At 43.0% G+C, this 25,971-nt stretch overlaps 1 protein-coding gene across 1 annotated transcript in view; it reads right to left on the bottom strand.

Moving 5' to 3' along the window:
* Positions 1–10,337: 10,337 nt before the first annotated feature.
* Positions 10,338–25,971, bottom strand: part of LOC124802831 (dynein axonemal heavy chain 2) — a 1,031,222-nt gene continuing 1,015,588 nt past the window's right edge. The window contains 1 exon segment of the mRNA XM_047263843.1: positions 10,338–10,595. Within this exon segment, the coding sequence (XP_047119799.1) occupies positions 10,441–10,595 (155 nt within the window). The 3' untranslated portion in view covers positions 10,338–10,440.

The raw sequence follows: 25,971 nt of genomic DNA, 5'->3' as shown, positions 1-25,971 counted from the left end.
CATGGCAATGACCTTTTTACCTCTGCCCACATATTCTCTATCTGGTTGATGTAATTGTATTATTATTTTCTACAGTGTTTAAGAATTCAGGCCCTGTCATAAATAAGTGATCTAGATTCAATCGTCCGATTAAGAATGTGGTTTACCCAGTCTATCAAATGATGAGAGTCGTATTCGGATATCCACATCAAGCATAACTGGCTGAATCCGATTAGAACGATCTGGTATCGAAATGAAATTACAGAAATCGGATAATTTGAACGTCTGTATTACAACAATGCTGCGCACATAAATTCGTATGATGGAGTAACAGGTAGCAACTGCCCAAGAAAAAGTGAGAAATATGTCTACTAGCAGCAATGTAATGTAATTATAACCCATATTTATGTGATGGAAATACTGAGTCGAACAATGCACATCTATTTCAGTGGTGGGAAGATGCACCATATCGGATTTCCTGATGACATAATGACAATAATAATAATAATAATAATAATAATCCCGTGGGGCCGATAGGGGAAACCCTCCCCCATATGGGTGGTACCGAGGAAATCAAATACTTGGGGTGAACCAAATACTAACACAATCCTTAACGTCTACTCAATCAGTTGAACATAAAATCCACGCACGTCTGAGTGAAAATCACCGCTACTCTGGTCACCGTCTATTAGCTCAATGAGCTCGGCTGAAATTATTTGCTTCCAAAGGCTTCAACACAATCTGGTCCTGTCCGGTCCTGGAATCACCGTGGCCAAACCAATGAAACACAAGCAAACATGGACTGTGCAAACTGTCGACAGGCGGCAGTTGGAATTTCGGATTCTGGGGAGTCCAGGTTAGCACGGCAGAGAGTATTGAAGATCTCTTGTAAATTTCCCTACAAGCAGAAAACATGCATTTGAAAACTACATGCCGCGCGGGATTACCCGAGTGGTCTAAAGCGCAGCAGTGATGCACTGTTCGGCTGGTCCCATCGGAGGTTCCAGTACTCCCTCGGGCATGGGTGTGTGTGTTTGTCCTTAGGATAATTTACGTTAACTAGGGTGTAAGCTTAGGGACTGATGATCTTAGCAGTTAAGTCCCATATGATTTCACATACGTAAGAAATTTTTTTATAACAAAACATCGATACATTGATCCAAATATGAAAACTAAATAATCTCACATAATAAATCGACCGAAAAAAATTCTCATCATTGCTCTTCAAGAACCACGACTGACAATGAAACCTTGCATTACGGAAACCATTGCATCTTCAAGAGCAAAATGCAACAAAAGGTAGCAAAAGGCGTACCAATCTTGGCCATGGCATTTCTCGAACAAAGATCTGTCATCAGTTCTGTCAAAGAAATCACACCCGTCAACAATCGACTTATGACTGTGCTCATTGAGAGCACCAGTAAAAAATAAACACTCATAAATGCACATGGCCCCACCAAGATCGAAAATACGATAAACACCAAAAATGTCGAAAAATTCTGGAACACACTCGAAAATACTATGAGCAAAATTCACCAAGATGAGGTGAAAAAACTAAAGGGAGACTTCAACTCTCTATTTGGGACAGAAAAAACCTCTAGAAAAATCATTGGTAGAAATTCAACACTGTAACGCTTAGACCTACGGCACACGTCTGACTGATATTTGCCAACAATTCAACAACAAAAGGATGTGTTCCCACTATAGGAAAATACCATTTCTCAGGCAACATGCTTGGCTACCAGGTGCAAGCTGCTGTCGTTCGCCTTTCTAGACTCGCTGAAAGCCAGATTTTTTTATTCTTTTGTAGCAGAGCTACAAGCAGGCAGATACAAACTCAATAAGGAAATCGGAAGATAACGCTCGAGCAAAATTCGACTTGCTACTTACAGTAATACTTAGTGTCAGATCGGAAACCTTACGGTACTGCCAATTTCACAATACCACTTTTGTTGTCTGCCGACATATTTTTTGTTGTTGTGAATACATAATTTTATCTATGAAATGCCACATTTTCATAACACTTGCGAGTGATACAGGACATGAAGTACATACAGACCTTTTCGAAGTCAAAAATCGGTAATATCCTATTAATTCGTGTAAAAATAGGATCAATCGTCTTACAGACACTTAATGCTTCGCTATAGTCTGGAATCGCGAGACCACTACGGTTGCAGGTTCGAATCCTGCCTCAGGCTTGGATGAGTGTGATGCCTTTAGATTAGTTAGGTTTAACTATTTCTAAGTTCTTGGGGACTGATGACCTCAGAAGTTATGTCCCATACTTCTCAGAGACCTTTGAACCATTTTTGAACTTAATGCTTTATTAAGATAGATTGCCGTCGTGATGTTTCTGTAGTAAGCTGAATTTAATTTGTGTTGGCACAGTGAATATTTTAATTGCATTTTCCATTAGTTTTCTAATCGCAACATTAATCATCAAAGAGAAATTAATCATCAGCTGAATTTTCTTTTACGATGTCTACAACAATCTAATTATGCTAAAGTTGTTTGCAAAATGGCTCTGAGCACTATGGGACTTAACATCTGAGGTCATCAGTCCCCTAGAACTTGGAACTACTTAAACCTAACTAACCTACGGACATCACACACATCCATGCCCGAGGCAGGATTCGAACCTGCGACCGTAGCAGTCGCGCAGTTCCGGACTGAAGCGCCTAGAACCGCTCGGCCACCGCGGCCGGCCTAGTTGTTTGCAAATTCTACATTTGTCGAAAAGCACTGGTTCTAACGATGTCATTAAACCAGTGTAGTGTTAAGAGTACTTTCCTCTAGAAGTGAATTGCCTTGACGGTTGATCAATCAATAGTGGGAAAGGTAAAATTTTACGAATATATGACGAGAGGGACAAGTGCTTGAGAGAGGACTTCCCTATCAATACAAGTGTCCGAGAGATGACTTTCCTATCGATCTCCTGGATAGCTTTGTTTCTCAGATCAACAAAAAAATGGTTCAAATGGCTCTGAGCACTATGGGACTCAACTGCTGAGGTCATTAGTCCCCTAGAACTTAGAACTAGTTAAACCTAACTAACCTAAGGACATCACAAACATCCATGCCCGAGGCAAGATTCGAACCTGCGACCGTAGCGGTCTTGCGGTTCCAGACTGCAGCGCCTTTAACCGCACGGCCACTTCGGCCGGCTTCAGATCAACAGAGTGAGTTATCATGCAGTAGCACAGGTGATGTAGTTTTGTTGCTCGACTTTCTTACATTGCGACCGAAAGGTGTCTCAGTTGTTGACAACAAATTCCAGCTGTGTTGCACACACTCCTTGGGGCAGAATTCGTAGTCCAAACACACTTATGGAGCTATAAAAAATGTAAAATATTATGTTCACACTACGCTTTGCTCTAGTCTACGTCTTTCGGTGGGGCTCAGCCTTTCATTTCTTCTTAGGAAGTCAGCGATAAAGGCATCATAACACGTCACCCGTAACAGTACTGCAAAGGAATGCTCAATGAGCGACCTAATGACGTTCAATAATAGTCACTCCGTTGATTTTTGTTGTTTCGAATTAGAGCATGCAGTACTGCTACACCACACTTCTGAACTTTGCCTGTTGAATGCAAATGTCGCATGATGGTAAAATGGTAAAGTGGCACATATATCAGTAGTTGAGACTTCCTTAATGTGGAAAATCATTCATGCCAGAACGGTCTTTGTTGAAACAAGAATATCTTTTTCTGGCGTATTTTTCCCAAAAGCACCCGCTCCACGCACAGTTCAAATCTTTCTAGCTACCTCCTCTACATTCACCCCTCTGCTATACCAGAAGTAAACGTTGTGTTGCAGATGTTACACCTTTTTCCACTTGCGACTCACTTTTTCAATGCTTAACTGTAGTTCATGATTTTCAAGCATGCAAAATCCAATGCTTAACTGCAAGATGATAACTAGAACTTCAGATTCGAATATGGCATTGATACATACACTGACAGCGTGGCGCCGCCTTCACATGTGCGGCGCCGGATTTCAGGCGGCGGGTGGCGTCTGGCCGGTGGCCGGTAGCCGCTGCAGGGCGAGGAAACGCTGGAGCGTAAGCTGTTATGATCGCGACGCAGCCACGAGCTGTCCTGCGGAATTGTTTCTGGAATACTTGTTATTACGGGTGGGTAGAATGTTAAGCGAATTGTCTTAGATGTTCAATCAGACTCATAACTTTAGACCGAAATGTGTTAAAAAAAAAAAAAAAACAGTTGGACGCGAACATGCGACTGTATGTTTAGAATGCACGACGATTACCGCAAGACCACGGGCTCACTCCATCCATATCAACTCGGAAGTAGACAACACCTCCTCCTAACACTTCCGCATATTACAGTGTTGCCAGATTGTGCAGGTGGCCGGACTTGGAGTTGTCAGGGGCGGTCAGTTTTATTGGCCACCTTAAGTAAACGACTCGGACTTAGTCTCTGTGGCGGCCGGCCGGCGGTCAGTTTTTATGTCTAAGACTGTACATTGATTTCAAACAGAGGGATTGAGATACAATACTGGCCATTATGACATTCACATACAACACAGCAAAGCAAGGCATTACAGGCTTCACATCATTCTTTCTGTTCCGCAGTCGCAAGGCCAAAACGACAATGGATCCTTCACAGTTGCAATGAGAGTGGCTAACTTTGGAGCTGGCAGAAAAATAACCATGACTTTACATTGGGAGACCATTTAGCCTATTTTAGAAGAAAGATTCTGTGAGAGCGTTAGGAAGGTTATCGACTTGAACTCTTTCTCTTTAGCTTCTTGAGGTGGGACGCTCAACCCCAGTTTGAATATCAAAGACTTGCAGATTTTCCTTTGCGAATAGCCATTATCTCCAAAACTGTTTTGAGCTCTTCCTGTAGGTGGACGTTATCAGCAATCATATGTGCCCTGAGTACAAATGCACTCAGGACACCACAGGTTAGTGCAGTATGTTGACAGCCGTCAGCTCACAGATACAGATAAGTGTCAGCATGTGAAAGACACCATGTCCCATTAGTTTACAATGATCCAAGGCACACAAGAGAGGGCAGCATCCATCCTTTTATAGCTCCATGGTAAACTGGGTGTTCTCATGAATGGAATTCGGGTGATCCAATACTTGATGAAGTTGTTCCTTGTAAAAGGGGCCATACTGAGGGGTGGATTAATAAAGTTTTGTGGGTGGGAGCGGTTGACTAGAAGGGCAAGAAGACCTCTGGGTCCTCTCCTTGAAAGGTAGGGAGAAAAACCTTCAAAAACTACTATTCTGGTACTTAAAAATAATAAACCATTTCAAAAATGTGTTTTATTTTAGACAAAAATGATTTAAATTTCTTGAATGTGTAGCATTCACAACCTTTTTCTGAGTAACTTCTTCTATATAATTGTTAACACAAAACAACAAGCTCATAAGCCTTTTGTTAAGATAGAGTTGGTAAGCAAATTAAAATCAAATAAACTGAAATTAGAATGAAATACTTTTAAAACTGTAGTTCTTAATTTGTTGAACAGTTATATTTTTGCCAGTTTATATATATGCAGGATGGAGAAAAATTATGTCACGAAATTTTAGCCCTGGATAGCTGATGCCAGTACGAACCAAAATTACTAATGTTGTGTAGGTCAACAACACAGAATTTTTAAACTATGGAAACCTGGTGCCACGCACTCCGATTGGCCACAGGATTGCCCTGTTGCCGGATGTTCTGGACAACGCATGACCGGAAATGCTTTGCCTGCCAGGGATCGCGATGTATCCAAGGCAGCCACACACTCGGTGGTAGAGCGCCAACCTTCCACTCTGGGTGCCAGGGAGTGAATCCGCCGGGGTCCTGACACATCCATTGTAGTTTCATAAGATGTATTGTGAACAAACCCATCAACAGCTGTTAAGTTTGGGCACAGAAAGTCTTTTACCAATTGTTTTGGCCATGGAAAGGGCTTTTTTTGTAGGTAAGACATTGTTTACTTATAGCAGGTGCTCAAACTTGCCACCCTTTGATGCGACACAAGCTTGGTAACGTCGAACAGTGTTTTACTGAACTCTTTCAAAGATGCATGGCATTGCCTTGATTGCTCGAGTACTTGTCTTAGGTGGTTCCTCAAAGCGCCTGAGAACATTCTCTTCAAATGCAGCATCCTGTCGTGTTCGATGTCTTCCAGCATCACCACGATATCCTGCTAACAAACCTGTTTCGCCAAGTCACTGGTGAACTGCTACAAATGGTTGTGGGTGTTAGTGTCATGTTACTGCATACTGTTCCTCATACAACCCTCGAGCTTCATGCACATTACCTTTGGCTGGTCCATAAACAAAAACCATATCTCGTTGTTCTTCAAATGAATACTGTGCCATCATGCTTACTGTATGACTAAATCACAGGTGACGTGTGTGCTCCGAAGCGAAGCTTACATGTGAATGCCTCTGACGTGAGATAGAGATAAACAGCAAGACCTATTCGACACATGTACATACCACATTGGGGCAGTGACGGGGCGATGGACATTTGTATGTGTGCCAACAACCATAGCGCACCCTGTCAATCGGCAAACAGCAACAGGCAAATCCCACGGCTAATCAGAGTGCTTGGCACCAAGTTTCCATAGTTTAAAAATGGTGCATTGTCGACCTACACAACATTAGTAATTTTGGTTCCTACTGACATCAGCTGTCCAGGGTTAAAATTTCGTGACAATTTTTCTCCACCCTGTACACACACACACACACACACACACACACACACACACTTGTATTTTGAAAATTATAATTTAAAGCATGCTGCTGTGGCAGTTCAGGAAGCCCTGCTAATATCTAGTGTTCACAATTTGAACAGGAGGAGTAGCACAAATCACTGGTACAGGTCGTACATTCTCTCAAGCTCACAAAGTAAGATAGCTTGGGGAATACTGAATTAAATGACTAAATCCACTGACCAAGACTCTAAATAGTCAAACAGTGGAAACTCCAGGTAGGAATATCAACAATGTAGGAAAAGATAGATCGTTACTTACCATAAAGAAGACACGTCTCACACACACATCCACACACACACACGCACGCACAAGCAAGCACACCACACTACATGCACGCACGACTGCCGACTCTAGCATCTCGGGCCAGAATGCAACTATCATGTGGGATGCAAGCAGCAATCTGGAGGGGATGGGGAAGGGGAAGGGGAAGCGGAAGCGATAACAATGTATGGGTGGGGAGAGAGACGAACACTGTCTGGTGGAGTGTGCAGGGACTAGACTCCAACAGACAGTGTCAGGAGTTTATGGAGCAGGAAGGTGGGGAAAAAAGGAACGAAAATGAGAGAAGCGGGGAAAGTTGGGTGGATGCATTGGCAGAGGGCTGCAAATAAATAGGGTGGGAGACGAGAATGGGGAGGAGATGATTGGACGTAGGGGGTGGAAATTGTTGGTTGGAGGGTGTGGGGATAGTATGTCACTGAGGTTGAGGCCAGGATAATTATGGGAGTGGAGAATGAGCTGTGAAGATAATTTCCATCTGCGCAGTTCAAAATAGCTGGTGGTGGAGGGAAGGATGCAGATGGCTCAGGTAGTGAAGCAATCATTGAAATTGAGTGTGTTATGTTCAGCTGCATCTTGCACTGCAGGGTAGTCTACTTTGGTCCTGGCGGTGGCCGTTCATCCTGGTAAACAGTTGGTTGGTGGTCATTCCAATGTTAAAAGCTGTGCAATGATTGCAGCAGAGCTGGTAAATGACATGGCTGCCTCCACAGGTGGAATAGGAAGTGCTGGCTGTCTGGATTAGGCAGGTTTTGCACCTGGGTCTCCCACAGGGATATGATCCTTGTGGCAAGGGGTTGGGATTGGGAGTGGCACAGCAATGGACTAGGATGTTGCGGAGATTGGGTGGGTAATAGAATACCACTTTAGGAGGGGTGGGAAGTATGCCGGGCAAGACGTCCCTCATTTCAGGGCGTAGTGATAGGTACTCAATGCCCTGGCAAAGGATGTGGTTCAGTTGCTCCAGTCTGGGATGTAACTTGGTGATGAAGGGGACACTCTTTAGTGGCTGGTTCTTGGGGGTGGAATGCAAGCAGCAATTTGGAGAAAGTAGGGAAGGGCAAGGGATAGTGGCGTTCAGGTGGGGGGAGACGAATGCTGTCTGATAGAATGTGAAGAGACTAGACTGCCAACAGGTGTAGTATCAGGAGGTTGTGGAGTAGGGCGGTGGGGAAAAAAAGGAGAGGAGCGAAGAAAGATGGGCAGATGTATTGGCAGAGAGCTGCAAATAAACAGGGTGGGAGATGAGAATGTCAAGGAGATGATGGACAGCAGGGGCGAAAACTGTTGGGTGGAGGGTGGAGGGACATTGTGTTACTATAAGTTGAGGCCGGGATAAGTACGGGAGCAGAAAATGTGTTGTATGGCCCCAGATCTGCTGCAATCATTGCACAGCTTTTTATATTGGTATGACTACCAACCAGCTGTCCACCAGGATGAACAGCCACCACCAAACTGTGGACAAGAGCAAAGTAGACCACCCTGTGGAACAACATGCAGCTGAACATAACACAATTGATTTCAATAGCTGCTTGACTACTCGAGCCATCTGCATCCTTCCCTCCATCACCAGCTTTTCTGAACTGTGCAGATGGGAGTTATCCTTACAACACATTCTCCACTCTTGTAATTAACTTGGCCTCAACCTACTGTCCCCAATCCCTCCAGCCAACAGTTTCCACCCCCTATGTCCTATCATCTCTTCCCCATTCTCGTCTCCCACTCTGTTTATCTACAGCCCTCTTCCAATGCATCCACCTGTCTTTCCCCTCTCCTCTCATTTTTTGTTCTTTTTCCCCCACCTCTCTGCCCCACAACCTCCTGACACTGTGCCTGTTGGAGTCTAGTCCCTGCACACTCCACCAGACAGTATTCGTTTCTTTCCCCACCTGTGCACTACTATCCCTTCCCCTTCCCCAGCCCCTCCAGATTGTTGCTTCCATCCTACATTTGATTTTAATTTAGTTTTAACTCTTGGAGTAAGTGACTGCGCCCTCTGCCCCCCCCCCCCCCCCCCTGCCACTGACCTTTAATGCACCATTGGTCACACTAAAACAGTGTTAGACACATGCCTGAAATGATGACAGGCTTAAAACTTGATTCTGAGTGGAGGGTGGAAGTTCTAAATCTGCTATCTCTTGGAGTTCATTTTGCTCTAGGTGAACCATTGTATCATCTAGGATTTTACAAAAACACAAGTAAGTGATATCCTGATAGCTTTATCATTGAGTTTTGCTGCCTTTTTTTGTTGATGGATATGACCTGTGCTCTTTTCCACTCATTTTATTATCTTCTCAAGGAATCTGCTGTAAACTGTGGTAAAGGGTGTAGTCAATTCACATACATATTCTGCATAAACATGGCAGATTTAGTATAGTGCAGGGAATATTACTGACAGCTTGTTTACAAGAGTGACCACTCAGAGCACCTTCACTCCAGTCACAAGTCCAGTTCCTACACTGTTGTCAAGGGTGAGAAAAATTACCACACTATTTGTGAGCAGACTCACAACCAATAATTGAAGCCAAAGTAACTGGGTTGGGTTGTTTGGGAGAAGAGATCAAACAGCGAGGTCATCAGATTAGGGAAGGATGGGGAAGGAAGTCAGCCATGCCCTTTCAAAGGAACCATCCCGGTATTTGCCTGGAGTGATTTAGGGAAATCACGGAAATCCTAAATCAGGATGGCCGGATGCAGGATTGAATCGTCATCCTCCCGAATGTGAGTCCAGTGCGCTAACCACTGCGCCACCTTGCTCCGTCAAAGTAACTGCAAACTAAACAGTCCAGTCAGTAGCCAAGCATAATAGCAAAATGTAAACAGGCTCATCATTGGCAAACTGTTTATGGCATAATGGATGCCTTCATAGAACATGGTAAACTGGACTTAGCATGCCACTCCACTAACTTTATTGGCTGCTTATACACCAGAGGTTCTGCCATTGCAGCTGTTTCTGTTGGCATGTGTTGCATCCAGAAAGCCTTGCCCTACAGGAATATGGTCTATGCTGTCCTCATCAATATCTCAATCTGGTAGGAGCTTGAACATCTTTGTGAATTTGATGCTGCTGAATGTGCAACATAACAAGAACACAGCTGAGTCCCATGACATTTCTGAGTTTTAGAGTTTTCAGTTGTGTGTCAATACTACTAGAATGGTACACAAATTTTTAAAAATGTTTATTATAAAATTTCACATTTTAATAACACAAAATTGGTATCACAATGATTACCAAATAAACATTTTAGGTAATTACAAAAGGGTGCCAATGAGTATCAGAAGAATACTAAATAGATATGTCTGCACTTATCACTACAGTTACAACTTACTTAATATTTTATATACATTCATGGGCTTATAAAGTAATTCTGGAACATATCGTCAAGTGCTCAGATTCAACAAAAACCTTGAGGCATGGAATGAGGTGTACAAAAAGTTCACCTAATTGGCAAGGCTGAGAAGTAAAGCAGTGCCTCTTTTGATCCAATGATCAGCATTTTCTGTGCCACTTTTGAGATCAACTGCTACAACAAAAGATTCACGACCACCTCCACCACATCGGATTGGATAATAATAGCAAGGACAGACATAGATACCTGAAAAAAACCATCAAGTTATTTAATTAATACACAATATGTGAAAAATGTAATGTAATTGACATTTCATGACATATAAAAGAGTTATAAAAGCAGTTGGGAGGTTAGACGGAGGGAGCAGAGAGGTGGGGAGAGGGCAGGCGATAGCAGGAAAGGAGAGAAGTAAAAAGACTGGGTGCAATGGAGGAATGAGGGCTGTGTAGTACTGGAATGGGAACAGAGAAGGTGCTGGATGTGAGAGGACAATGACTAACAAAGGTTGAGGCCAGGAGTATTACAGTAACATGGGATATATTGCAGGGAAAGTTCCCACCTGTGCAATTCGGAAAATCTGGTGTTGGTGGGAAGGATCCATATGTCACATGCTGTGAAGCAGTCGCTGAAATGAAGGATGTTATGTTTGGCAGTGTGCTCAGCAACAAGGTGGTTCACTTGGCCATTAATGCGGATAGACAGCTTGTTGATTGTCATGCCCACATAGAAGGCAGCACAGTGGTTGCAACTTAGCTTGAAGATCACGACTGATTTCACAGGCAGCCCTGCCTTTGATAGTATAGGTGATGTTTGTGACCGGACTGGAGTAGGTGGTGGTGGGAGGAAGTATACGACAATATTGTTACATTCCATCCTGGATTTTCCACAGGTCAAAGTAACTACACTATATACCAGATGTGCTGCAATTACTGTGCTGTATTCTATATGGGAATGACAGCTAACCAGCCACCTACCCCAGTGAACTGTCGCCATCAAATTGTGGCTAACTGCTTACTTGATCACCTATTTTCTGCACTTTTTGCACAACAGAGCACCAGTGAAATCAATAGACGAGTCACACAATCTAGATCCTCCCTCAGTACACCAGATTGTGTGCACTACACAGATAAGAACTGTCCCTCCAGGATATCGTGTGTTCTCTCAATCCCCACACCCCCTTTCTCCCAGCCTAACTTCCACTGCTCCACTTTGTAGTGTTTCGAGAATTTCTGCGTAAATTCTAGAAACATTATATGTAAGTAACATGTGGATGATAAGATAGTACAGTAGTACAGGCAAGAAGAGAATACAAGTTTGTGAAATGTAGTATTACAGTTGAATGCTGAAGAATAGATGGACAGATCAGATAACCAATGAAGAGGTGCTGCATCAAACAGGGGAGAACAGAGCTTTACGGAAGAAAGCATTTAAAAAAGGAGTAGGTTGGTAGGTCATACTCTAATATAAAAAGGAATAGGCATTTTGTTAATGGACATAAGTTAATTGAGTAAAAACTGGGAGACCAAAGCTTGAAAACAACAAGCAGGATTACATGAATGTAAGTTATGGTAGTTATTTAGAGATGAAGAGACTTGCATGAGATAGACTAGAGACAAAAGATGCCTGAAATCAGTCTTTGGCTGGAAGCCAAAAGCATCTCCTATTTTTTTATAAGTACATAGACCTGTTTACTTCTACAATGGTTTACATCAGTTTACAGCTTGAACATTTGGCTATTTTTCAACATAATCACCATTTCTGTCAATGCATTTTTGTAGACGCTGTGGCAATTTTTGTATGCCCGTATCATACCAGCTCGCCGCCATGCTGTTCAGAAAGTTATGAACCTCTTCTTTCACCTCATCATCGAAGCTGAATCTATTTCCGGCCAAATGTTCTTTTCACCTAGGGAACAGGTGATAGTCACTGGGTGCCAAGTCAGAACTATAGGGTGGGTGGGATATTATGTTCCACTGAAACTGTTGCAGGAGAGCAACGGTTTGCTGAGTGATGTGTGGGCGAGTGTTGTCATGGAGAATGTGTACGCCCTTGCTCAACATTCCTCTTCTCCGGTTCTGAATTGACCGTTTGAGTTTTTTCAGAGTCTCACAGTACCTGTCAGTGTTAACTGTGGTCCCAGTGGGCATAAAGTCAACCAACAATACTCCTTTCCGATCCCAAAAAACGATTGTCATGGCTTTACTGGCAGACTGCATTTGTTTGAATTTCCATGGCTTTGTCAAAGAAGGATGCCGCCACTGGCATGATTGTTGTTCGATCTCAGGTGTAAAGTGGTATGCCCAGCTGTCATCACCCGTGAAAATTGAGTCCAGAAAGTTGTCCTGTTCAGCTGCAAGGTGGTGAAGAAATGCACGGGAAGCATCAACTTGTTGCTGCATGTGGTCCTCAGTCAGCATGCGTGGCACCCATCTTGCGGACACCTTCCGGTGTTTCAATGTTTCCATTAAAATTCTGTGAGCGGTGCTTTGGGAAACCTCAGGAACCAACATGCAGAGATCATCCAGGGTGATCCACCGATCTTCACGCATGCTTTGCTCGACCTTCAACACTGTCTCCTCAGAAATTGATGGTCTCCCACTCCTTTGTTTGTCGTGAATTTCGGTCTAACCAGCTGCAAACTCTCTACACCATTTGCAAACATTTTTGACATCCATGCACGAGTCACCATACACTTCCGTCAATTGACGATGGATTTTAATCAGTGCAGTGCCCTTTGCGTTCAAAAACCGAATAACTGCACACAATTCACACTTGGTGGTAACATCCAATGGGAGCTCCATTCTCAATGGCTGGCAAGCCAAGACTGAGCACCTTGGTGCAGTGTGCGCATGTTTACACACAGCGCGTGAAGCACTCTTCATAACAGTGTGGCCAACTGCCACACAAACTAGTTCTGTACTTATAAAAAAAAAATAGGAGACCTTACTTTTGGGATTACCCTCATACTACACCAAAAACTATCAGTTTTAATAATGATCATATTTATTCAGCATCGAGTAATCAAACACAGCCCCTGAAAATAATACTGTTTCAGAGAACTGTACAGATTATTCTTCCGAATATGTCAGTTTATAAAGTTTTATAAACTACAGAGCTGTGTTTAATAACAGTTTAACATTTTCATGCACTTTACATTTGTTAATATGCAAATAACAGCATTGAAAAAGATTATGATCATTAGGTCACTTGTGAATCACCACATACTATGAGTCAGACATATCTTCAAAGCATTTTTCATAAAATTAAAGAACTCATCTAGGAAAACAATGGATTTCCAATTAAAATACTTTTTAGTTGGCCTTTTAATTTGCTAGTGAGAAGGGCTGAGAGACATTTTGGTAGGGCACTGGCTAGCTTCAGCAACAGCATAAAGACATCTTTTTTTTCATATAATGCTGTTCTGGTATCTCAATTTTTGTCTTGCATTATGCTGGTGCAAGTCACGGTTTAAGTTTGGATACATTGTCTTCACAAGCAATAGTACTTTTAACATATATACAAACACCTAATGTTTGAAACAATTGTAGTAACCCACCAATTACTATGTCTGTTTCCCACAGTGGACAAGAGCCAGGACTCCAGCAAGCACAGTGCACTCCAACATTAAAATGGTGCACCCACAACTCTCCAGGGCCAGCGCAGTCATCGATCAGTCACCTGTTCTACTGTGTGTGTGCAACATGACTCCAGCAACAGCAGATAAGGACAGTGTCCATATGAGACCATACATGGGGCTCTGGGCTCCTGGTTGTGAAACATATTTGTTATTTGTAACTATATCCAGTGTATTTTTGTTGTTGTTGCTCTGTACCCTAATAAACCATACCTGTTTTATGACCATGTGTTTCCTTGTGTTCCTAGTTAAAACATAAGTGGCAACAGGATGAGATTTTTGTGTTTTCAATCCTTTGATTTTTATGCCATTCAGCTCTTTGACAGAGGCTACTCCAATTAATCCTGCAACAACAGTTGAAAAACACAGCTTTGTTGGAATGGTTGTTGGCTACACTGACCCTGGCACTGCTGGTTGTTCACCCATCACCATTACCCCCCCTCCCCCCCTCCCAAATAATGAATCTGCTTACTGGAGGTGGCTTCACCAACATTTCATGACATCGTGGGTGGTTGGCATGGGAGGCCTGTAAGGCTTTTCCATGTTTATACCCCCTCATATGTATCACTTACTGTGCCACTTAGCTTCTCTGCAAGAGCAGTGTCACTTTCTCTTGATGATATGTGTTGTTTGTTGCCCTCTTACCATTACAAGCATACACACGTGGTAGCTGCACATGCTGAATTCTACCAGTGTCGCAAACAGCTGCAGTAATCGTATCGAGCTCAGGCAGCCAAGCTTCACAGCCTAAGTTGTAAGTGTTGGTTCATCACAGCCAAGGCTCAGGAGTATTATGCGGACACCATGGTCCGTGAAGCAATCATTCCCTTAGTTCCAGATAAGGTGTGTCAACATGCCCTTCAGTTTGAGAGCACTACTGTAGAAGAGGTTTTGAATACAGCACAGGGATTCCAGGTCTCCTGCACCACGGGCCACCAATTGGAGGCTTGGAGTGACGTCGCAGTTGTTGACAGCATGCAGCTCTGGTGCACAGAACATTGGTGTGCTGGGAGCACACCAACACTGGGGGAAGAGGAGATAGCCACAATACAAACAATCTAATTTGACCAATGCAGACAGACACATTGTCAGCAGTAGGGATAGCGAACGCCACTTCCTTTTAGCATCTCTTGTTTTGTGCAGTGTGAATATGTAGCCTGGCCCAAGTGGTAGGCTTTTTGCCAGTTAAAAAAAAGTCACATAGTGGCACTACGCAAGTCTCTATGCCTCAAAAGTCACTGCAGGAATCAATGGATGTCGATATTCATACCATTTCATAGTTACGTTTGCCATTGTCTGAAGGCCGGAACACACTTTTCATGGAAATGCGGGTGATGGATCAGTTGTCACTTCTGCAAGTCGGCACAGGAGCCACCGTAACTCTATTCAACTCCCAGATGTACACCAGGTTCGGATCCCCACTGTCGGTGTGGCAGTTCATGGCCAGCATAGTTGACAAATCAGTTTTCCATTCCGCTCTGTACTTGGTGGTTAATGATGTGTATAGTGAAAATTCGCTTGGGTTAGAGGCCTTTGTCATTTTTGGGTTATCTATTATGGATTTGGTGCATCTGCTGTTAGATCAAGTGCCTTATCACTCACTGGATTCCTTGTGTTCTGAGTTTTTGGATCTTTTTGCTCCAGTTTTATGTTGTACAAACAATTTCACAGCACCCATCACCCTCAAACCCTTCACTCTTGCTTTTTTTCAGACGCAGCTGGTGCCAGCAGCTTTAAGTGACCAAGTGAAGATGGAGCCTATATCAGTTAATATCATTGGGAGCGATTCAACCAATTTCCAAATGGGTTACACCTTCAGCGATTGTAAAAAAGCCGGCCGATCAACTCCATCTCTGTCGCAACTTCAAGGTCACTATTAAGGCAGTCGTAGGCATGTATTCCCTACCCTGCCCGGAGTAGTTGCTCACAATTGGGGTGGGGGCCAATTCTTTTCGAAAATTGACTTGGCCAAAGCAAACCTATATGTTCTAGTGGATGAGGCTTCAAAACAGTTGCTTGTGGTTAGCATGCCTTTCGGCCTTTATCAATATCAATGGCTTAAGTTTGAGGTTGTGTATTGAACTGGGGGCCTAGAAACAGCGAAGAGGCTTTGTCCCACTGTAGCCCTCAGTGGTCCGCAACAGGCCACAGCAGTCCACCCACCCCACTGCAGCCCCAAGTCGAACCCAGAGTTATTGCACGGTTCGGCCCCCAGTGCGTCATTGCCTCTCTCTTGGGTGGCATTAGTTTCCTGTTAATGAAAGTTTACTCCCTTCACTTATTACATCAGGGTCACTTGGGAATCTCTCTCACAAAACTGTTAGCGCACCTTAATCTGTTTTGGCATGCATCGATTGGGAGATGGAACATATTTTCATGGCTTGCCACAAGTATTTGGGTCAGCAGGCAGTGCCAAATCTTATTTTTTCACATGACTGACCCCTACACAGCATTGGGAAAGAGTCCGCATTGATTTCACTGGTCCTTTTTTAGACACTTTCTCATTATCAGCCATTGTTTCCTTATGTTGTTTGTTGTCGGTCTGTGATAGAAGATGCAACTGTCATGGTCCCTTTGAAGATATTCTCCACAAAAGGCTTGCCTTTCACTCTGGTTTCAGACAACAGTCCTCAATTCATGGCACAATCTTACAAGAAGTTTTGTGCACCAGTGGCGTTTGTCACATCACTGTGCCTCCCTTTCACCTGCAGTCTAACCGCAAGACTGAGAGCTTTGTTCAAACATTTAAGATGCAGATGCAGATGCACATGCACATAGAAGATTTTCAGGTTGAGGAGGCTCTCTCATTTTTTTAAGCTCTTACAAAAGCTAATTGGAGCCAAAAGTCCCACCAGCCTCCCATATGGCTGTCAGATGCAGATGCTGCTCACCCTCTTGCTGCCAGGTAGGCAGCTCTAACCTGCGCTGGTTTTGTCCATCATTTGCGCCCAGCATGCCAGTCTGGGCCCAGAGTTTCAGACAGTGCTCTCACTGGATTCTGTTCATCATCCACGGCTGGTGTAGTCCCTGTGTCTTCATGGCTCACATCAAAGGCTGATTTGTAGTGTGCTACCAGAATCAGTTGCATCCCAGGATGAGTGCCTGGCCCCCTCCTCAGACCATGGGTGCATCACTTCATTCTTTGTTGGTCCTGGCTGCTCTTGGGGATAGGTAGTCTTGACCTTGCCCACCTATCCCAGAGGTCAGGGTTTCATCAGCATCAACAGCAGATTTGCTTCCTGCAGCCAGTGCTGACTCTTTACACTGCACTGACCTGGTGCCGTGCGTCAGCAGGGATACTGCCGATGCTGATGTCCCTCACCGTGGATTCTAACATACAGATGGCTTCTGCCCCCTTGTCACTGGTCGTGTCCACTGGCTATCCTGGGATCTGTGATGGCGTGGGTGTTATTGTCCCAATCACATTTGTCTGTACTTGCCAGTCTAAGCGGATCAGGAACTTCTCATGCCTCTGAGTGATGCTCCTGACACCACCACTGATACCCTGGATGTCTGCAGTTACACCATCACACATAATGACCCCCTGGTTACTACACCTGTCATCCACAGCAGACGTGTGTGGATCTACTACCAGAAGCGCAGTGCAGATGGCACACCCACAGCTACCCAAGGTAGCTGCCAGCAGCAGCCCTTCACTGACAAATCACCTGTTCTGCCGAATGCGCACAGCATGACTCCAGTGACAGCAGACAGGGAGGGTGTCTTTATAAGGCCATACACAAACCTCCAAATGTTTTTGTGTATTTTTGTTGTTATTACTCCATGACCTTAAATACCATAACTGTTTTATTACCAAGTTTCCTTGTGTTGCTATTTAGAACAATAGCATCTGAAATAATTCTCTGGTTCTGGTTGGCACCGCAAATAATACTGATAGAATGTTTCTGTAATGTTAATAATGTGCTTAGGGTAGTTTGTGTTATCGCACCCCAGATTTCCGACAGATAGCTTAGATTTGATGAAATAATGAATGATAAGCATGTTTTAGTAAATACAAATCCTTGCATATTTGCTAATCATGTTTGTGGCAATTGTTTTGAGATAGTTTACAAGCCAAGGAATCTATATGCATGTCCCACTTGAGGTTGTCCTGCAGTGTGATTCCTATCCTACAATGTTATTTTGTATGAATAATTTCATATCAAATTCCATGTGCTTCCTGGTGTTAAATTCCATCATTGCACTCTTTGAAGCACTTACATTTAAAGGCTTTCATTGAAATACTTGATTATTTCACTGACAAAAATAATCAATTTTAGGAAATATGATACAATTGGGTAGATAGAAAATCTACTCACCAAATGATGGCAGGAGAACACACACATAAATGTATTTAAATTTGCAGGCTTTCAGAGCCAGTGGCTCCTTGTGGCAGAAGGGTTGAAGAAGGAATCAGAATGAAGGAAAAGGACTGGTGAGGTTTAGGAAATGGAGAGAGTTTGGTGAAGTCACCCAGAACCCCGGATCATGGGAGAGTTACCAGATGGGGTGAGAAAGAGAGACTGATTGTTCAACATTATAGCAGTATGGGAATAGCTACGTGCCTGAATTAAATAAATTTTGCTAGTGCAAAAATTACTGCAATCACAAAATTGTCACATTTGACTTTGTCCCTACTTTGATCTCGTGTAGCTTGAAAATGGTGGTAATAATATCAGTGGTAGTGATGAATGACACAACCTTGAAATTTTAACATAAAAAATTGTACACCTGAGCCCATTTTTTTATTACATCTAGTTTCTGTTTAAAGTTGACTGATATTTGGCCTAAACTGTAATAGAGCCCACATAACACTTTACAACCCCTATTGAAAGCCTCATAAAACAATGAAATCTTTACATTTTGAGCTCAGATTTTACACATCTCATTTATTCTAGAAAGAACATCTGTAAAAGATTCTTGCAGATTGGAGATGATCAGGTAGGGTCCATGAGTCCTCTCTGTGTGTGATCCATTATCATATAATGGTGCTGTCTGCCTTCTAATAAGCTTTTCAGATAACATCATGAATATGACTGCACCCTATTCACCTCAAGGAGAATGTTATCACTGGAAAATGAATCAGGAATTTCCATGTCTGTATTGGCAGATCTAATCACTAAAACACAGTTGTGGACTTGCACCAAACCAGCTCTTAATACTAAACCAAATACCACCATCACATATTTCTCTGTTACTGCTGGTACTCCTTTAGCTGCCAATTTATCGAGGAAGATAAACCCAGTGACACAACACTACATAAAGCAAAACACTGGGAACAATAATCACCAATTCATTCAGATCCATTTTTTATGTCATAAAGCTCTGAAGATGCAGGCTTACACTTCTTCAAACAGATAACTTGTATTATTCATCTTTCCTTTGTGACCCCTAGCTTTCTCTCTCTCTTGGGACCTCTTATACCAACCCAAGCCACTTCCAGCATCACAACAGTTTCTTCTGTAACACTCTTCCTTTGATTTTTTACTTCTTCTTCTCATATACCCATCTGAACATTCATTTCTAACATTACCCATGATCAACAGATTGAGACAATTTATTGAGACACTTTATTTCACGTGAGTTACTATAACAATGAAAATACTCACTTATTGATTCCTTTCCTTCTCGTCCCATACGGGTAGTCTCCCCTAACCCTCAGTTCTGGGTGACTTTCCTGAAGTCTACCCCTTTTCCTAGACCTCTCCAGTCCTTTTCCTTCACCCCTCTTCCTTCCCCTTCAACCCTTCTGCCTGAAGAAGGAGCCACTGGTTCCAAAAGCTTGCCAATTACAACCATCTTCTATGCGTGTGTTCTGCCGCTGCTTGGTGAGTAGATTTTTTATCTGTCCAATTAAATAATTATTTCACATTGTATTTAGAAAGACAAGAAGATTCAGGTACAACACAGGAAGAAATTCTGCTGCAGCAAAAGTATTGCTCTTACTCTCAATGGATTATACAAGGTGCGTTCCATAAGTAATGCGACCAAATTCATAAAAAATCATTTACTGAATATATACATACAGATAATAAAAAATTTTCAAAATAGCACTGTCTTGCATCAATATACTTCTGGAGGCAGTGTTTCTATGCCTGGAAGGCATCCTGGAATGCCTTTTCCAGAATGTCCTTTAGAGCTGATGTAACATGTGCCTGGATGCTTTCAATAGTGTCCCAATGTTTTCTTTTCATGACTCCTTTTAACCAAGGAAACAAAAAAATCTCAGCGGGAGACAGGCCAGGACTGTAGGGAGGCTGGGGAACCAATGGGGTCTTGGTCCTGGCCAGGAAGTCATTGACAATGAAGGCACTGTGACTCACTGCGTTGTCGTGGTGAACTTTTCACATGTCCTTCATGTCGCTTCGGCAGCACAAGACCCTCCTTTTCAGTCTTTTGAGCACTTCCAAGTAGAAAGCTGAGTCCACTGTAGTCCTGGTAGGTACAATTTTGTGGTGGACAATGCCTCTGATGTCAAAGAAGATAAAGAGCATGGTTTTGATCCTGGAGTTGCTCATGCATGCCTTCTTGGTATGGGGCGACGATGGGGTGTGCCACTTTGAACTCTGCCTTTTTGTCTCAGGGTCATACTCAAAAATCCATGACTCATCACCAGTGATAACTAAGTTTAGAAAATGAGGATCATTTTCACACATTTCCAACATTTCTCAGCACTGAATCACTCATATGTGCTTGTGTTTGTTGGTCAATACTTTTGGGATAACTTTGGCACACACCTTTCTCATGTTCAAATCTTTGGTCACAATGCGGAAAATTGTTGTTTTTGACATGTTTAGAGTTTGTGCAACCAATTGAAGGCTCAGCCCTCTGTCAGAGTTCAAACAATCGCGCACATGCGTCACATTTTAGTCGACTCGTGCGGGTGATAGCTGTCTTCTGCGAGGTTTGTCGGTGATCTCCTCTTGGCCCTCCATGGACGACTTGTGCCATCAGAAAACTTGTGATTTGGACAAGCAACCAGTCCCAAAGGCATGCTGAAGTAATGGAAACGTTTCGGTGGCAGACTTCCCAAGTTTAACGCAAAATTTGATAGCGTACCGTTGCTCGACAGAATGATCCATTGTGCCGTGTTACATAAACTCAAAATGGGGTTGACAGAAACGCACGTCCTGACTCTCCAGCAGCTCGCAGCCGAATGACACAAAGAGCGTTGTTTTTTTTTTTTTTTTTTTTTTTTGAGCTAACACTCCCCTCCACTTAGCCCAGCCAGTTACAACACACTGTGCACTGTGGTGTACTGTAGCATCAGAAAAAAATTGGTCGCATTCCTTATGGAATGCACTCTATAAGCTGTGTTGGCTCTATGGCACAAGTTGAAACTTTTTTGCAGACTTGATTTTGAACTCAGATCCGTGCCTTTCATACCACAGTTAATGTATAAATTCAAGGTTTCTTGGCAAAGATATTCCTTTGACAAGTTGAAAGTTTGAGATGGTCTGTCAGGCATGCGCAGGTGATGTATTTGTAATGTAACACAACACTAATGACACGTTGTGATCTGGCATCAGATCATATTCTAACGCAAATTTTTAACTTCTTTCACATAATCATCACAGGATACACTTTGACCAGTATAAGAGGCTCCATTCTCAGTAACAACTTGGAGGCTTCAGATAACCCAAACTCCTCACAGTACACCTTACTTTGTTGTGTTTGTGATTTATAGACATCATTGGTGCATTTATCAGCACCTTTACAAAAATTAGTAGATAAAATTTGGTTAAAGAGATTCAAATATTCATGAAACAAAGAGGAGCAAATCCTAAAGAGCTATACTCACTATCTCCAACCGCACTCATAGTCACCTACACATTACACAGCTTTCAGGATACCATACAGGCAGATGAAATGGTCACATACTGGTAATTAAACACAAGTATCACAAGAAGACAGCTAAAATAATCGTACATGGAAATGTGATTGGCTGATCACCAACAAAAAACATTGATGAAACAGCCACCCTGAGAACACATTAAAAAGTTCTCCCTAAAAGTTTAGGGAACACGTCTGACATGTCACAAACCTTAAAAGTACACTGACCTGATTGTCAGTTAAAACAGAGAGTAAATCTGTTAGTAAATGAGCTTCTGCCTTCTCATATGAATATAGAACACTGTCAGCTAAAATATGGTGCACTGTGGTCCATATGCCACAAGCACAACACACTGGAGGACTGTCTCACCAGAGCGAGAAGCCAGGTGTCATAGTGTGTGTCCAATAGAACAAGAACCCATGTGTTATATGTTTGTGTCCTATAGAAGGACAAGTAAGAAGGACATCATCCTATTCGCATGGATGAGTTGTAGACCTTGACACACAGCTTATTGTCTGTCACTCCCAGCCACTATTCTTCCTATCTACACATGACTCTACATCTCAACAGTGAGCTGACAGCATATAGGGGGATAGTGCACTGAACTTTGGATCATCACAATATGCCCCCTTTGCTGCTATATCTGCCAATTTATTTTCCTTAAACTCATGTACCCTGGTACCTGGCAAAAGACACCTCCTTCTCTTAGACTCATCTGTGAATAGAACTGTGCAGTTGTAGTGCTCATTTAAAAAGTCAAAAATATTGTATTAGAAACAGATTCAGAAGAACAGCCTCTTCTGCACTGCATTAAATCTAAAATTTCTCTGGGTTTCTGCAATAAGCAGGGTGGTAGTTGGTCCCAACAATCGATTTGGGTGCATACTTGGTCCACCCCAAGCTATTCCAGCATATGCTTGACATGGATCCCAAACGGCATTGTTGCTTGTTGCTTATGAACATTAGGAGAAAAGGTGTTCCATAGATGAATGAGCAACAGTGTGGTATGTTGGTGAATTGGGAGCAGCAAGGATCTTATACCATTAGAAGTTGCCAATGGATAGTGAGTGGCTGTTCCCCATCCTCAGCAGAGAGACTGTGGATGTGGCTGTTCTGTTATCACCCATGGCCAGCCTGATCCCATCAGTGTGGATAGTGAGGTCTCACTGATCCACAAACTGTGATCCACAGCCCAGTCACTATTGCACGAAGGCTCTATAAAACTGAAGCAGACATGCCCTATCTGCTCACCCCAGATCTGTGGCTAAGGCACATTCAGATGAGGTGTTCAGTGATTTCTGGGTCCTGGCAATCAAGTTCTTCAGGTGTAAAATCTCAACAGTTTGGAATAAAAAAATGAGGCCCAGAAATCTCACTGAACCTTTACAACGTAGAATGGTGTTGTCCATATGCAAGCCAGGTAAATAAAAAATGTGATGATATGATGAGAATGACTAAAATTAAAACACACACACACACAAAACAAATTCACTGTAAGTTGTAATTTGTGAGTAGCTGTTGGAGTGTCGGTAGAGGAACAGAAAACTGCAATTACAAATAAGGACCACTGCATAAGATTCCTTGCATTAGATGTTATACTGTTTATGGCTATGATAAAGAGGGTGACACATGGAACACTTCCCTGGGGAACACCATTCTCCAGCTTGAAACTGTCACCAATTTGGCCCATACCTGAACAGGTGATTTGATACGAAGGACCAAATGAATATGGAGATGTGGGCATGAAATGGTGAAGCTAACTGAGAATATTGTGCCTCCAAGTATCGTCATATGCTTTACTGATGTCAAAAAATGTCCATATACAATGCTGTTTATGTAGGAAAACCTGCTGGATAGCCATCTCTAGCAGGGTCAGGCTATATTTCCTGGACCAAGAGTAGCTAAGGAGCTGATTGGTCTCTTAACATTCAGACCAGATGATGGCTGACCATTTGCTCCAAGGTTTTTTTCTACACAGCGCATTAAAATGACACTTCAGCAACTACCAGCACACATGCAGTCCTTTCCTGGTTTGAGGAGAGGTATTGAAATTGCCTCCCTCCATGAGAATGGAAATTTTCCTGTCCACCATATTGAATTAAAATATTCTAAGAGATTTTCCTTTGATGCCATTTGCAAGTTTTGCATCATGCTGTATGGATTTAGTCACAACTAAATGCAATATTACAAGTCTCAGGCAGTGCCACGTTCAGCACCCACATGGAGAAATGGCTGTTGTAGGACTCAGAATTGTTGGACCAAAGCCCAACTCACCCTTCTCCACAGTCACACAGTAGTAGCAGAATTCTGGATCCTTGCTGGCAGTACCAGTTGCCATTGCAGAGTGCTCTGCCATTTTCTGGGCGATGTCTCTATGTATTGTTTGGAGACACTCCAGCTTCAGCACCACTGGGAGTCACTCCAGCTTCAGCAGCACTGCTATAGGCAACCAGCTGCATTTACCAGAAATCCTCCTGATGGCTTCCAGTATCTTCACAGAACAAGTGAACAGAGACTAGGAAAACATGCCATTCCCTTTGATTGCTCTCCTCAATTCCACATCAAACTCTGGCTGTTGCCACTCAAAAGGCTGTGAGGTTTTCTGCTGTTTGGTGGCACTTCACAGAGCCACACACCTGACTCCAATTGCTGAGTGGCATGCATCAGTTTATCAATATACAGGCTACCATAGAGGATGACCATATGCCTTCAGGATGGATAAGTTGGCAGCAAGGTGGATCACATGTGTCATATGGTCCACCCATTCCTGAAAGCTGACATGGCGTTCAAATGCAGTGAATTGGCGGAACAGTGTCCATTAGCTCTGCTGATCATCTGTCTTGATGGCTTCCTTTCAAGTACTGCTCTATTTGATAGGTGGATCCACAGTAGTAAATGGCCACTGGAATGATCGTCATCAGTAATCTCACAGTGGAGAGAATATGCGAGGGTTATGGAGCAGAAAGAGTGTTCAACAGATGAGGATGACCTGGTAACTGTGTTGAAATGTGTGGGATCACCTGTGTCAAGGATGCACAGCTCCTGAGATACCATGAGCTTCTCCAAAATTGGCAAGTATAACGGGATCCCCATCATGCATTACGGGCACCAAAGTCTCTCAATAGGAGAAATAATGAAGGAAGTAGGTCTGTAAGATCTGTGAGAGCCTCAAATCTATCATGTCCTGTGGAGGTAAATGAAGTGAGCATATAGTGATCCTTTGACCTACATGAGTTTTAACTGCAACTGCTTGCAAGTCAGTAGCCAAGGATAGAGCAGGAGAATTGTGTGTGTTATTCACAAATGTAGCTACTCATCACTTGGCTATTTCCCCAATCACCTCACCCTTGCAGTGGAGGGTATAGTGCTGTAGCCCAGGGGTGTCGGTAAGTTTAAAATATGTTTCCTGTAAATACAAGCACAGGGACATTCCTGCACTAGGAGTGGATCTACTGATTCCCCACTGTACTAAGGGGAACATTTTATTGTTGAGGATTTTCTTTCACACTGTCTCTCTGTCAGGGTGGAGATCCTTCAATGAATGGAGGCTCAGTCAGGTAGCTAGATGGTTCCCCAGGCAGATTTCATACTCTATTGTCTCCAAATACAAATCATTAGAACTTTCAGATATTGAGTGGTCTACATGGTCTCATGGCTTATGATCCGCCTTCTTCTAATGTTGATGCTTCCATTTTGGAGACTTTAGAGTAACATTCATGGCAGTGGCACTGACAGTGCTGGCTTGCTTACTGCAGTCTGCCAGTTGGGATGCTGGAGTCTCTACAATGTCAGCAACTGTGGCCTCTTCTGATGTACTAGGGGGAGCTACAGGCTGTGTATTAACACCACCATCACAACTGCACTTGCAAATGCAGGTAGTAGTGCTGATATTAGCAATCTCTGCTTGTGCAGAGGAATCATCTTTCTAACTCCCTTTTTAAGAGCTGATGCAAAAGAAGTAGTGAAAGTGGGAGGCTGCATTGCCTTATAGATCTTTTAGTTCTCACCATGTGGGATCAGTTTTGTTTTTCTGACCTTCCTTTCTTCAAGATACATGCTGCAGTCTTTACTCCAGTCATGGTGATTTCCAGAGCAGTTTACACACTTCAGGGTAAATGAACAAATGAAGCTGTCACAGGCAGCTTTACCATTTA

Source organism: Schistocerca piceifrons, chromosome 6 (genome assembly GCF_021461385.2).
Source record: "Schistocerca piceifrons isolate TAMUIC-IGC-003096 chromosome 6, iqSchPice1.1, whole genome shotgun sequence".
In the NCBI taxonomy this organism is placed as follows: Eukaryota; Metazoa; Arthropoda; class Insecta; order Orthoptera; family Acrididae; genus Schistocerca; species Schistocerca piceifrons.
This window is presented reverse-complemented; position numbering and strand designations above follow the sequence as displayed.